The 15,854-nt window shown below is 43.0% G+C and overlaps 1 protein-coding gene across 1 annotated transcript in view; it reads right to left on the bottom strand.

Moving 5' to 3' along the window:
• Nucleotides 1-15,854, bottom strand: part of LOC124140874 — a 30,545-nt gene that overhangs the window by 10,677 nt on the left and 4,014 nt on the right. The window contains exons 5-15 of the mRNA XM_046508687.2: nucleotides 15,119-15,379; nucleotides 14,038-14,246; nucleotides 13,098-13,332; nucleotides 11,246-11,928; nucleotides 10,678-10,740; nucleotides 9,893-10,142; nucleotides 8,180-8,281; nucleotides 4,321-4,495; nucleotides 3,965-4,158; nucleotides 1,441-1,558; nucleotides 389-527 (exon numbers count right to left, since the gene is read on the bottom strand). Coding sequence (XP_046364643.2) covers nucleotides 389-527; nucleotides 1,441-1,558; nucleotides 3,965-4,158; nucleotides 4,321-4,495; nucleotides 8,180-8,281; nucleotides 9,893-10,142; nucleotides 10,678-10,740; nucleotides 11,246-11,928; nucleotides 13,098-13,332; nucleotides 14,038-14,246; nucleotides 15,119-15,379 — 2,429 coding nt within the window. The remainder of the gene's footprint in view (nucleotides 1-388; nucleotides 528-1,440; nucleotides 1,559-3,964; nucleotides 4,159-4,320; nucleotides 4,496-8,179; nucleotides 8,282-9,892; nucleotides 10,143-10,677; nucleotides 10,741-11,245; nucleotides 11,929-13,097; nucleotides 13,333-14,037; nucleotides 14,247-15,118; nucleotides 15,380-15,854) is intronic.

The following is a 15,854-nucleotide window of genomic DNA, read 5'->3' as shown; positions in this document are numbered from 1 at the left end:
TGCAAGAGAATTACCAAAGTCAACCTATTTTTCTACTTTCATAAATAACAATAATGACAACATTAATCATGATTACGTCATATCATTTGGTTCTCAACTCTTTCCGGGGCGGTCGGGGGTAGCCTAGTGGTAATGCGTTCGCTCGTCACGCTGAAGCCTCGGGTTCGGTTCCCGATACGGGTACAATGTGTGAAGCTCATTTCTGGTCCCCACCCTGTGGTATTGCTGGAATATTGCTAAAAGCCGCGTAAAACCTCACTCACTAAGATCTTTCCGACTGACTATTCAGCATTGAGAATAAAAGTTAATTTGCTAACACACCCAGTGTAAATATCGGAAATATACGGTAGTATATGGATATCTCCAGATGACTGACTACCTGACCTACCGTTTTCCTCCGAGGTCTCCTCCGAGGCTTCCAGTCCATCATCATCGTCTCATCTTCCTGATACGAGACGTCAGTCGAGGAGGGCATGGATTCGCGAAGATGTGAATCGACTGGGAACGTCTCCAAATATCCCGGAAACCTTTGGTGAATGAGTGAATAGAGATTTGTGGTAAACTAACACAGACATCACATTCGCAAACTTAGTCGTACTCAGAAGCCATTTTGACCACCTTATCCCCTATGTTAGTTGTTCTTACAACCTAACACACTCACTCATGCACTCACCTAGTTATAATGGCAAATAATTTAGATGATCGGTGCTGTCCAGCCCTTGACACATGGCGTTATGACAATCAGGGTATTCAAACGTCTTAATATTATCGTTAAGCCACAGGAACCAACATGGCTTGTTGGATGTTCGATCTTTTAATATCGAGAATACATAAACTGACCATCCTGAGAAAGCTTTCAGACATATTTTTGGGAAATATACATAGATAGCGTTTATGGAAGGTCAGGTGGATGATAGTATTGTTCGACAGCACGTGACACAAATGAAATATCTTTGCAAGTTGTTGCGTTTGGGCGATGCTGCACGTGTAAAATGACGTGAAGAAAACTTGCGATGCACGTGAAGCGTGATATCCGGTTTTAAAACGGTGGCATGGAACGGGTCCTTGTTTTCATATATTTACCTCATCAAGAATAATCCTTCTTTTTGTTAAACCGAAATTCATTTTCAAGTTTATATATGTTGAGTCATCTGTTTCATTACAGTGACCTAGCTGCGAACCGTAAAGTGTTCGTACCAGACGCCATTTTGTTTTCTGTCAGACGAATCAATATTCATCACGTGATAGGTCAATACTGATCATGTGACGAGTCAATATTCGAGGTCAGTGTCAGTCACATGATTTCGGGGTCTACATAAATGCATTATTTCGTCACGTGGTACGGATTAACCAGTGGAATTGCAAGATTCTTCATAGAGGTATAACAAACATTTATATCCCCCAGTTATGCTTTCTCCGTCCCAAATCGACCCCTCTTACCAATTCCGTTCCATCGTCCTGAAGACGCTGACCTGGGCGCACACCATCATGCCGTACGTGACGTGATCCATGTACGGGATCTGTTTTATCACCTCATCGCTGCATTCCAGGTTCGCGCCTATGATATAACAAAATGAGGACTAAGAGATATTAGATTGGTTCGACGCACAAACGAACATACTGTTGTGTGAACCGTCGCTCATGAACGCATCACATGTGACGTCATACATCCATGACTCGAGATGTACCATTTGTCTCGTGCAGGATTAGCATGTAAAGTTGTCGTGATAACACGTGACTGATTGTTAGTTTTGTCATCAATTGGTACACATTGGAAACATCTATTCTTAACGTACAAACTTCTCAATATGTTGTAGGTTACGCGTTTCTTTTGACGGTGAGTATATGACGAATTCAGGCTTCACCAATAGGTGTGGCAATTAATTTTACACTTCTATTACACTTATATATATATATAAACAATGTGACAATGTGACATAACAACATCCTTTTCTAAACTGATCGTCAGTCAGTTTTGTTGCCTATTTCACGGCATTTAACCTTAATATGAGGAAAGCCAAAAGTGATTCATTTCTACGGGGACCATCTTGCCAAGGCAAGAGAGTTAACTGACTAAAATAGTCCAGTTTCCACCCTTGCCGAACTAGGCTGGTATTCCTGGGCTCGATCGCAGCAACACTTGTGCCTACGAGTTGTGTCCCTTCTATGTCTCTCCTATGGACCAATCAGATTCCACCTCTCGTTTCACTTGCATTTGCTTCAAACAAAATGGTGGCGCCCAGTCAAGACGATCTGATCGATAATCAGTATTTATATTGTGATAAAACGGGTCTTGCATCATATAACGTGAGCACCTTGATTAAAAATATGAAAAGATTTAGAAAATATCTGTTGACTTCGAGTTGGCGGTGCCCATGCTTTGCAAATCCTCCAATCGACCGAAATCTGCATGCCAATTTACGAACCGGATTTCGATTTCGTTGGACTTATGCATAGACTCGTTAGTCCAGCCAAAATGTAACTCCATAATACCAGCCTAGTTCGGCAAGGGTGTAAACTGAACTTTTATAGTCAGTTAACTTCCTTGCCTCGGAAAGATGAAGGGGACTAACGTTTGTTGAAGCCCACGGGAATGTTTTCATCATAAACAGGCTGAATCTGGGATTCGAACGCAAATTTTTCTTATTATGGTGCGTCTAAGGGACGCAACTCTGCACAGTGATTTGCGGCGACTCAGATGACTGGGCCACCCGAGAACGCTGGTTAGCAAGGGGTGCTCTGCCACAGATGAGGCCAGAATTTCGGCGATGTCAGCATCTCATAGGGAACTTAACTTACTTTGTGAGGGGCGGTGGGGTACCTTATTGGTAAAAGTGTTCGCTCTTCACGCTGACGAACCGGGTTCTATTTCCCATATTGTAAAATATGTGAAGCTCATTTCTATTGTCCCACTCTAGAATATTGCTAAAGCCATCCATACTCACTCACTCGGTGAGGTAAGGCGAGATGAAATGGGGTTTAACGTCGAGCTAAAGATTGTTCCAATCAATCATTTTATTTCCAATACATAGAGGCCACAGGCCTTTGTGTACAAAAATTGATTACAGACAGGTTTTAAGCGTTCAGTTTCGCATTTCTTACTTCATTTGCATAATATAGATATTTTGCTAGATTTGTAATAATATATGTATCTTGTGATGACAGAAGCATTTTAAATTTATGAACGTTAGGATGACAATAGAACTTTGCTTTTGAGATAAAGTTGCCATAACTTGGCATACGATGGACAAATAAGCAGGAAGTGGTACTCGGTTTCAACACAGTCTCATTTACAAAGTTTGCATTTTCGTAAATTTCTTGGGATTTTATAATGACGTCTATTCTCAATTTCCAAAGTATGACAACTCAGTCTGAATCTCGTGAGGGTTGTTTTTTATATTTTGCGAATTTAAGAATGACAAATAAGGGTCACATTTAACTAAAGATTGTTACACTTACATAGCGACGTGCAGGCAGAACTAATACCAGTTTTATAGTGCTAGCCCAGTGCAGTTTAACACGGATACCCTACTCAAGAACAGTGTACTGACTACAAGCCAACCAGGCAAGCTAAGATGTTTCTTCTGTGTATCGAATCATCTATCCAAACCAAGGAATATATTGGCTCTACTCATTAATTTGTTTTGTCAAGTTTGTCACTTTTGAATTGACATATTTTGTTTTTGACACGTCTAAATGGGGTCGTTGACCCTGAGGCGTGAAAGGAACCAGTGATCATTGTTCGAATCTGAGATTCGTCTGACTTATGATCCTTGGTTTGTCAGCACTCTGACAGGCTTAAGCAGTATATATTATCGGGTTTTGGTATAACACGGCTGGGGATGGAACTTCTGACCTTCGGCTCTCTGGGCAGACATTCGATTCCCTGGACGAAGGAATCGCTTAGTCACTCACTCACTTACTTACTCATTATGAAACGGATATTCCAAATATGGCTACGTACCATACTTGGCCTGTTTGCCGAAGAATCTCCTGAAGATGTGGATGGTCTTCATGTGTCTGGCTTTGAAGTTGGCCGTTTCCTTCAGGTCCTCCACGGCGCGCCAGAACTGTAGGGGAACGATGACCTTCCGGGCCGCAAGGAACCGCTTGAAAAACTCAAAATGGCTTGTTTTGAGGAGAACCTCCATGAACGATCTGGGAAAATGACGAAGAAAGAACGTCACTGCACGCGGGCGTAATAATTGTCCGCTTACACTTAATCAATCCGTTTCATCATAATTCTTAAACCTGTCCAAATGTAGTAGTTTTTTGTAGTTTTACTTTAGTCAACAGAATTATATTATCAATAAATTGTACCTGGGTTTACTCGGCCTTCTGATGATCAATCCATTCCTCCGGATGACCAACCTGTTACCTTTCCGGGCATTCGCCTCGGACGTTGAGAAGCACATGTTTGGCAGGATGACCTTCCGGGACACTTTGATGGTTTTAATGTCAATCTTCTCCGGACACACCAGACGCTTCAGGTGCTCTGACAACACATGGTGAGGTGAGGTGAGGTGAAATGGGGTTAAACGTCGCGTTCAAGATTTCTGCACTTATGTATAGCCACATGCATGCATGTGTATGTGCGTGAGTGAGTGAGTGTGTGTTAGTTACCATGCCGTAGTGGTATATCACTAAGTGATAAAAATAAACCCCTCTATGGCGAGACTGTGAGGTTTCACTTCCCTTTCCCACGTGCTTACTTACATATATGTTGATCTTTTATAATGTAAACTGAGGGGCCAAAGAAACTATACCTCCCAGTTATGTTTCTCTCTCTATCTTATGTTTGATTTTCAACTGAAGATATCTTAAGTTAGCAATATTTATCCCAAAATAACCTGTAATGCTTTCAGTCAGCACTCAAAGAATATTTTATGGGTTAATTTTTTATTGAATTAAAAACCTTTTATAAAATTTATATGAGTGAGTGGTTATGGTTTTACACTGTTTTTAGAATTATTCCAGCAATATCACGGCGTTGGACACCAAAAATGGGCTTCACACATTGTATTCATATCGGGAATAGAACCCGGGACTTCGGCGTGACAAGTGAACGCTTTAACCACAGGGCTACCCCACCGCCCCTGGTATTTTAAATATCTTATCGTTGAAAATCACCAAAATTCCTATTATCGGCACAAATTTACAACATTTCGAACATGGTAAGGGCCATGTTGTTGCGACTTCTTACCCCAGTCTTCATTGAGCCAGGGGGCACGGGTGGCCCGGTCGTCTAAGGCGACGCGATTCGCTGTGCAGAGTTGCGTCCCTTGGGCACGCCAGAAACCTATGATTGTGGGTTCGAATCCCGGTTCGCCCGTATTATGTTTCTAGGTTTGTCAGGACCATACCCGTGCTCGTGGGTTTCACCGAAGTGGTTAACGTCTGAGACCTGCATCACTTCGGGCTTTCCTCCTTAGGTCTTCAGCAACCCATACTTGTGGTAAGAGGCGACTAACGGGATGGGGTGGTCAGGCTCGCTGACTTGGTTGATGCATGTCATCGATCCCAATTGCGTGTATCGATGCTCATATTAATCACTGGATTGTCTGGTCCAGCCTCGATTATTTACAGACTGCCGTCATATAGCTGAAATATTGCTGAGTGCGGCGTTAAACAACAAACAAACAAACAAAACCAAGTGGTAAACGTCTGAGACCTGCATCACTTCGGGCTTTTCTTCCACATCAAGCTGACACGCCGTGATATGACTGGAATACTGTTAAAAGCGGCGTTAAACCCATCTTACTCACTCACTCACTCACTTCATTGAGCCAAGGTATTTTTACACAAAATTACCCTCCTTTGGTTAAACAGACAAATCTAACAACAGTTCTTTCAATTTTCAATTACATAAAAACAAGCCAAGTATACTTTCTTTTATAAATTTACCGTCTACAAGCATAGTGTAAACCAATACGCCCTCCAAGCGCATTTCTTGTTTAACGCCGCTCTCGGCAACATTCCAGCTTATCAAGGCCTTCAATAGACGGCAATCATATGAACAAACATGTATTACTTTCACTGTCCACATATACGCTTCTAAAATAAAACCGCAAAACGGATATTTTTCGCCATAAAAGCAAAATTAGGGGACTGAGAGGTGCAAAATGTAGAGGTTTAAAGTGTTATAGTGTCAGTGACAAATTTCCCGGATCAAAATGATCACAACAAGGACATGCAAACCATTAGTCGGGAAACACGTACGATTCGGAAAAAACGCCCCGGTGCATTAACAAAAGGGCCATGGAGCTGCACGTACTGCACGTGCAGCAGCACTATGAGCGGTATTAAAGTGCAATTTTTTATTGCCTGGTGTCTGCGTCAATCGAACAGTGACAGTGACAAGATTAACAGATGTGTAAAGAAACAACGCTTGCAGGCAGGGGAATCCCGATCGGCTGTAGCCAGGGTTTTCAATGTAGAGCCCAGCACCATCACAAGGCTATGGGATCGGTTTCAACAGCATGGGTCAACACGTGATCGGCCAAGGTCGCGGCGACCAAGAGTACCGACCCCCGCCCAAGATCGCTACATCCGACTGCGCCACCTACGTGAAAGGACGATCACAGCCACCTCAACCGCATCCCAAAATACCCGGACTGCGCAGAATCTCCGACCAGACCGTACGAAACCGATTAAGAGCAGCAGGTCTACGAGCAAGACGTCCTATTCGCGCCTCATGTTGAGTCGACAACGACTGCATTGGTGTCGTCAACACAGGGTATGGCCACAATTGCGATGGAGATATGTCTGGTTCAGCGACGAATTAAGATATCTCCTCCGTCGAGGGGATGGAAGAGCACGGGTCTAGAGACGTCGTGGAGAACTTTACGCCGGAAACTGCGTACAGGAACTGGACAGGTTTGGTGGGGTAGCGTTATGATGTGGGCGGCTATCTCTCATCATGGCAGGACAGGTTTGGTCCATATCCAGGGCAATCTTACGGGTCAACGATACATCAACGAAATTCTCCTACCAAACGTCCTCCCATTTGCAGCCAACGGCAACGGTGTATTCCAGCAGAACAACGATCGTCCGCATACAGCACGGATCACAAGAGCCTGTCTACACAACAACAACATTGATGTTCTACCCTGACCCTCCAGATCCCCGGATTTAAACCCGATAGTGCACCTGTGGGGTGAATGAGATAGACGGCTACGCCGACGTCAACCTCAACCCCAGACGTTAGAGCAGGTGGCTTTTGCGTTGCAGGCCGAGTGGGCTACCATTCTCAAGGATGTGATTCGCATATTCGTCTCTTCCGTTGGCAGGAGATGTCAACGGGGGACATACACGTTATTGATGGTAGCTGACATTCAACTTGGATAACTGAGGTGAGGTGAGGTGAAATTGGGTATAACGTCGCGTCCAAGATTATTGCACTTATATAGCGACGTGCATGTACGTGTGTGTGTTTGTGTGGCTGCTTGTACTAGTCCGGAATGGTGCCGATTTATAGTGCTATCTCACTGAGATACCATGCCGCAGTTTAACATGAATATCCCTCTTAGACACAGTATACTGACTCCGAGCCGACCAGTCCTTGTTTTAGCCCCTTAATGCCGAGCGCCAGACAGGGTAACAACAAGTACCATCTTTTAACGTCTTTTGGTTTGACCCCGGACCTTCCGCTCTCCGGGCGGACGCTCTGCCACAAGACCATGGAGGCGGTCCGATAAGTGAGGGGACTACAAACACCAAGTGTTCTCTCCAAAACATTTTGGCTCAATGCCTTGTACGGTTCCCGTTTAAATGTATTTTCCTTTTTTTTAAAATGTATATCTGTAACTTTTGAAAGTTTTTTTTGTGGCCACCGTGTACCTATCGGGGTACGAGTGGCCAAGTCGTCATAGGCCCCGCAATTTGCTGTGTAGAGTTGTGTCCCTTGGGCGAGCCAGAAACCTGTGATCGAGGATTCGAATCCTATGTTTCTAGGCTTGTCAGCACCTTACCGTGCTCGTGGGTTTCACCCGAGACCGTCATCACTTTGGGCTTTCCTCCCACACTAAGCTGACACGCCATGATATAACTCGAATACTGTTAAAAGCGACGTGAAACCCAACTCACTCACTCTAGTCCTTACAACATATCCAACGTTCGTATCTGCGCAAAAACACCATTGTTGAATATCTCAATAGAACTGAGAAGGTTAAAGTCATACCTTGTCTGACGATGTCGCCTGGTCCGAGGTCGAGACTGCCGAAGTTGCTGTTGACGGTGTATACAAGATCCGCCACAGTGCTCGTGGCTGGCACCAAGGAACCTGTGAAAACGGAGATTGAAATCCACATCGGAGATCCCAAATTTAATAAAGTTCATAACTAAATTTTCTACGTTGAAAAATGTTCGATTGAGGATTGAATACTGGTCCCGGTTAGAATAGGTCTTCAGCAACCCATGCTTGTAATTTGGTGACTATGCTTGTCCTAAGAGGCGACTAACAGGTACGGGTGGTCAGACTTGCTGACTTAGTTGAAGCATGTCATCGTATCTCAATTGTGTGGATTGGTGCTCATGATGTCAATCACTGGATTGTCTGATCCAGATTCATTTAATTACTGACCGTCGTCACATAGCTGGAATATTGCTGAGTGCGACGTTACACAGTAGTTCTACACTGCCATACCGCGATATTGACCACGCGCCATCAAACTCCAAACGTATTGCTAAATTGGTGAAAAGAAGAAATCACCAAACGTACTTGTTAACGTCAGCTATGCGTTAATTTCATTCTGTTTAAACACCCGAAAAAAATCAGTCTAAATATTGAAATATAGGTTCACAATTTTAGATATTGTTATTAACTATGTGACATATAGAGATTGTTATACGAGCATGTGTGTCATACTGATTTTACTAAGCGAGTGTCGGAACTCGTTTATTTCCCGAGCGGGAGCGAGAGTAATACATGAACTTTTACATGGGTTTTGTAACATCAGCAAGACACATATGCGAGCGTAATAATTTTAAAAAAAACACTGATCACGACCGCCGTCTTAGAAAACCATCATTGTCGAACGACGTCATCAATCTTCGGCTGTGATGTCGTTTCTTGTGTGACGTCATTTCAACCTTACGTCACAATACGATTCGAATGATGTCAACAATGTCGCCTGGTTCACGTAAACAATACACAGCTGCGCGTGATGCACATACGATATTTAAGAGGTCGGTTTTTTTAAACAGTATAGGTGATAAAAGTACTAAATATATAATTACACAGATGGGATATGTGACTTTAATAGTTACTGGTCCGCCTGCAATATTTTTTGTTACGGGAAACCAGACAATTACTTTTATCAAACATTCCTTATTACTGATAAGGGGGTGAAAACATTCGGCCTTCTCACTATAAATATGCCGATAATTGTTTATTTCCAATAAGAAAATTCACTATTATTAGGTGCATTATATCAATTGAATACACTGCACCCATTCGCTATCTTGTGTACAAACAGAGATAGCTAGCGTCCAGTAACGTCTGTATATCAGTATATTCTGTCAGAGTGAGTGAGTTTTAACGCCACTTTTAGCGGTATTACTATTATATCAGCTATTATATATACTATTGTGTCAGCTGAGAGGAAAACCCGAAGTGATGCAGGTCTAAGATGTTTACCACTTTGGTGAAACCAGCGAGCAAAGGTATGGCGCTGACAAACCTAGAAACATAATAAGGACGTACTTGTATTTCCGTCAGTGTAAAATGTGATTAGACATGTTTTTTAAGACGTTGTGACATTCGAATCGGACTAAAAAACGCGGCCATAGAATGGGATCGTGGCATTTAATACAATAGAGTCACAATACACAGGATCGTTGAGGAAGCAGCGTGCAGATAGAAGAAAACAAGCGTTTCTTGACAATCACTCACCATCTTCTGAGGACATCACTGTGTGTTCCAATGCTTTTGTCCTGTGATCCTCACCGAGGGGTTTCACGTAGACGTTGTCGTACTGGGGAACGGGCGACGCTGAGTCGGAGCTGCATTCGCTGTCGACTTTATTTTGAACGCGTTGACGCGCGTCCAAAAAATACAAGGGGTCTGCATCCCCAGTTGGGATCCGCACGCGTGGCACAGGGGATTGTAGACGATTGACAAATAACATGAACCGCTTGCCGCACTGAAATAGGATGGCGTCAGCCGTGAGAGAGAATGTTGTTTAACGGAACAATCAGTTTGTTGTTTAATGGCGCACTCCGCAATATTCCAGCTATATGACGGCGGTCTATGAATAATCGAATCTGCACGAGAAAATCCAGTGATTGGCATCATGAGCATCGATCCACGCATTTGGGATACGATGACATGCATCAACCAAGTCAGGGAGCCTGACCACCCGATCCCGTTAGTCGCCTCTTACGACAAGCATAGTCACCTCACAATAAAGCAGTACCATGTTCCCTTAATGATTATTTATTAATCCGTGATATATTCTGGTTCTCGTCACCGGTGTGTAAAACCCTCGAATATATATATTCTTTGAAACAAGGATGTAAAATATAATTTTCGTTGTTTTCTTTTGTTTCGCACATTTTTTTACATTATATAAATAATAATATGGAGACTTTTCCGGTCTAATTGCCCAAACATTAAATTGTTTTCATGCAGCCTTACAAATTAGGGGAGCACAGTCCTAGAGTTCTGCTCGTACCTACCGCTGTCCTGACGAACTTCCGTCTGTCAATCTGAGCATACTTCTTCCATGAAATATTGAGACTCTGAAAGACAGCAAATACGTGTATTGGCAATCGAGTTATTGACTATTTGTTCTAGCTTCGGCTTGGCGTGCACCATTGGGAATTTCACTACACCGTGCTGACAAACCCAGGATCATTTAGGACGACTTTTGTCACTTTTAATAATTGCTTTGAAGAAATAAAGTGAGAGATATTGTGAACACACGTGTCCCAGGAGTTATCAATAAGTCCTAAGGAGTTGCATTCCTTAGTTACCAGGACCCGTAGGTCGTGTGTTCTAATCCCGAATGAGCCACTACAAGTCATTATACCCGTGTTTATAGACTTCACAAAAGTTTTAATATCTACGGCCCACTTTAACTTTAAGCAGTGATATAACTAAATGCTGTTCAAAATGGCGTCAAAACAAACTCACTCACAACTCTATTTATTTTTACGACTACCACAAACGGTCAACGGAAACGGTTTCCGGCAGACAGAGATCATTTTGTTTTGACACCTATTTGGACATACATGAGATCCTTACACTGGAAACGATGTCGTGCGCGGAAAACAACAGCGACTCATCATCTCCACTCGAGAGAGCGTTCAACAATGCCATCTTGAGACCCTCAGAGAAAATGGCCTCGTCCTCAGACGCCAACAGATAACGCTCTGTCAGCTTTCTCGCCATGACCTTCTTACTGCTGTTGCCGTGACTGTTCAACTTGTCATCCGTCCTCAAATAAGTCCTCACATCGTCCCAGAAGTTGAGATAATTGATGTCGTGGACCATATTAGACTTCTGAAGGAACTGCAAGAACGGAGACCCAGCCAGGTTGTCTGACACAAGCGCGCAAAGGATGCGATTACTCACTCGCGGAGCATTGGTCTTGTAATCCCTCCGCCCTAACACATAGGTTTTAAGGAGAAGCGGCATGCTACTCAGCTTCTTTGGGTCTATACTGGACAGCACCATCCGACTGGGGCTGTTGTCCGTGATATGAAAGCTCGATGTTTGTTGTAACAAATTCGACACAGACGACCCTGATGGTGTCCTGGTGTTGTCGATGTTGTCCTCTGGTGAACTCGAGTTCCACTCCCTGCATGGACTATCTGGGGTGACATTGGTGTCTTCGTCTTCTGCCCACGACACCGCTGACCACGGCCTGGACACTGGATAGCTCTCTAATTCGGGAGCGGTCTCCTCCGGGGGTTTTAGAGCCGATCCTGTATACAAACAATATATTTAGATACATAGATACACGTTATCACAAGCTTTCGACCTGGTGCCTTCATTATGTATACATTCTTTTTGTTTCGCTCTCAATCATTCGGCTTGAGAGTACTTATGTTTATATATTTGCTTGAATCCCCGAATGTAGAATACTAGTACAGTAAACTACGGTTATAACGAACTCAACGGGACCACTTATTTTAGTTCGTTATAACCGTAGTTCGCTATAAGCATATATACAGCATAACTACAACATATAGTGGGGACAAAAAAGTAAGTTCGTTATATCCGTCAGTTCGTTATAAGCGTGTACGTTATAACCGTAGTTTACTGTATATTTAAAATTACAGAAAACTGCGATATTGAAACAAATGAGAAACACATATACGTTCAGTCCGTCAAGCCAAGACAAGGGGAATCGGATGGCCACCTGAACATACACAACCACAGGTTGTGGATTTGAATCCAAGAGACGACCCGATTTTGAAACCTGGTCTATCAGTTAGTTTCATATCGTACTGGGTTTCACCAAAGTGCCATACGATGACGTTGTTATAATGTTGTCTTTAATGTTGACCGTAGCTTGCACCGCCTCCTTGGTCTAGTTGATAGACCGGCTTCCCGGAGAGCGGAAGATTGGCGGTTCGATCACCGATGACGTCATACAATAAGACTTTAAAATATGGTACTTGTTGTTGGACCTCAGCATGAAGGGGCTAAGACTAGTCGGCTCGGAGTCAGCATAATGTGTCTGAGTGGGGTATTCATGTTAAACTGCGATACGGTATATCTAGCTAGAGGGCGGTGGGGTAGCCTGGTGGTTGAAGCGTTCGCTCGTCACGCTGAAGACCAGGGTTCGATTCCACACATAGGTACAATGTGTGAAGCCCATTTCTGTGATATTGCTGGAATATTGCTAAAAGCAGCGTAAAACCATACTCACTCACTCTAGTTAGCACTAGAAATACCGGCATTATTCAAGACTAGTACACGCAGGCACACACGTCCCTATATAAGTTCAATAAACTTGCACGAAACGTCTTTACCCCATTTCAGCTCACCCCAAACGATGACGTCATTTTGGCCTGTGATTTCAGTAAAATATCGTTAAAAGCGGCGTTGTTGACCAAACTCTCTCCCTCCGAGTCAGACATATCCTCACCTCCCCAGAGCTTTAGCAGATCATCCAGTTTCACCTCCCTGGGTTCGAACACGTCGGGAGAGGGTTGCGGTAGGCGAGGGTCATCCTTCTCTGTGATGGATGCGAACACTTCCGTGGGGACGGCAAAAGCTTCCGGCTGAGCGATGACAAACCTCGGGAACATCCGGCGACACCTGACCATTCGGTCCACCTCGTCAAAACTTAAATCTTCGCCCTCACACCTGCTGAAGAGTGGCTGAAAGACACCCAATATGGTTCTACAGAGCTTAGTCACCATCAGTAACATACGTGAGTATCAAACTGAGTATCAAGTGCGGTGTTGCGCCCCTTAGTCGTGTCAAGATCCGATGACGGTGTCAGATCCCCTATGATTATCATTCGAGGTTTTGTCAGCACCATACCCGTGGTCGTGCACACGACCTGTGGGTACTCGTACGATTGAATAAGTTGGATTTTACGCCGCTTTTGCAATATTCCATCAATCTCGCGGCGGGATATACCCATGTTAGGAATCGAACCCGGATCTTCAGCATGTCTAGGTTACCTCACCGTCCCAACTCGCACATTAATCTGACACGCCTTGCTCCAACTCAAATACTCAAATACGACCTGTGAATATCCGGGGTAGAATAGGTGTTCAACAATCCATGCTTGCCGTAGAGTATACATGGCGACTAACGAGATCGGGCGGTCAGGCTCGCTGACTTGGCTGATGCATGTCATCGTACCCCAATTGTGTGGATCGATGCTCATGATATCAATCACTGGATTGTCTGGTCCTCACTCGATTATTTACAGACCGCCGTCTTAAAGCTGGAATATTGCTGAGTGTGGCGTTAAACAACAAACAAACAAACAAAAATCAAATACTGTTCAACGCGAAGTTGAACTCCACTCATTCACTCACTCACTTCGTGACAATATATTGCATATTGCTTACCTTCAGGACTTCAACGTTGGTTGTGTTGAGCACGTGCAGCACGTGGCGAGGGACCCAGTACCCCTTGAGTAGCTCCAGCAGGTGCCCCTGTAGCGTCGTCAAGGCGTCCTCGGCGTCAAGAGTAAACACATCGTCAGTGTATGGCAGCCTTGACAACGTTCCTATGACCTCTGTTATGTTCTTGTCCAAAATCTCGAAATTCAGTTGCCCTAATAAAGTGAATAGTTTTATTAAACCCAAACCCAACATACTCATTCATGTTTTAGAAACATATTGCTGTAAACTGAAGGACAAAAGAAAGTATACCGAGTATATTTTTTATGTAAGTGGAAATTGAAAAAAACTTGTTAAATCTGATTATTTCTGTTTAACCCTCACTCATTCCGTTTGTAAAAAGTAGTCTGACTTGGTAATCTTGGATAAAAATACATTGGTTCAATGTAGACTGTGGTAAAAAAAATGAATTGCAACCACATGACCCTACGATGTGTGAAAATAAAAGTTTTGCCGAAAAAAGCAAATTTATTGAGTTTCAATGATAAAATGTCAGCAGTTGTGTATAATGCAAAATTCTTTATAAACTTGTATACGTTATAATTCAAATTATATTTTTTAAATAAAACCATGTAGAAGTATTCTTTAAGGGTTGACACAACAGTTATTTATTTTTTTTATAATATCGCTAACTTAAGATATTTTCAATTGAAAATCAAATACTTGTACAGTAAACTACGGATATAACGAACTCAAAGGGACCACTAATTTTAGTTCGTTATAACCGTAGTTCGTTTTAGCATATATACAGCATAACTACAGCAAATAGTCGGGACAAAAAAGTAAGTTCGCTATATCCGTCAAGTCGTTATAAGCGTGTTCGTTATAAACGTAGTATATATATATGTATATGATAGAATGAACTGAGAGGTATAGTTTCTTTTGCCCCTCAGTTTATGTAAAGTATGTGTACGTCAAGTTCGCTTTTGGAAAATGGGCACAAATATTATAATGATCAATTTCAAATCTCTAAAGCATATTAATTTGGTTCTGATATTCCGAATCAACGTTTTTTCACGATTAGTACCATACTGAACGAGATATTTCTTGTTCCCATTAAGATCCTGGGGACCACCGTCGGCGATGTACAACTTATTGATGCGTTGAAACTGTTGTCGTTGCCGAATGGGGTCCGTGGTTTGCTTTAAGGTTCCAATGTCCACCCAGCAGTTGTAGACTCTCTCGCCATTGGTGCCGCGCATCGACTCCCGGAATAGCTGCGTGCCCACCACGTGACTCAGAAGGTTCACCGTGAACACTCGTGTCGCCTCGGGTGTTTCCGGCTGATCTGAAAAAAATGTTACTCGTGACCGTTTTATTGACATCTATCCCTTTTGTCTACCTTACACTGTCAAGTCTTTGCCTTATTTGGTGATCAAGAACAGACGTGTGGCTACAGTTATGAGAAAAACGCTTGTTGGAAAAGAAAACCAATAAAAGCAGTCATTTAACACATATTGGACTTCCACTGAAATTGTAACAAGAGTTTGCCACTAACGTGGCTATATCCCCCGCCCCTGTTGCAAACCCTAACCTTTTTTAACCGAGGTGGAACTTGTCATGGAAATTGTAAAAAAAAGAAGAGTTTGGAACCTAAATCCATCTAGTTGCCATGGAAACGTAAAAAAAATTTTTTTTATAAAATTTATAAATAGCAAAAGGCACCCGTTCAGCATGTACCTGTCAAACCTGCAAAGTTTCATGAAAAAATATTGAACGGTTTATGAGTTATGCTCCGGAAACGAACCCTACCCTAACAGAAC

Source organism: Haliotis rufescens, unplaced genomic scaffold (assembly GCF_023055435.1).
Source record: "Haliotis rufescens isolate VD_foot unplaced genomic scaffold, xgHalRufe1.0.p SCAF_17, whole genome shotgun sequence".
Taxonomy (NCBI): Eukaryota; Metazoa; Mollusca; class Gastropoda; order Lepetellida; family Haliotidae; genus Haliotis; species Haliotis rufescens.
Note: the sequence above shows the minus strand (reverse complement) of the source record. Positions and strands in the feature narration are given on the sequence as shown.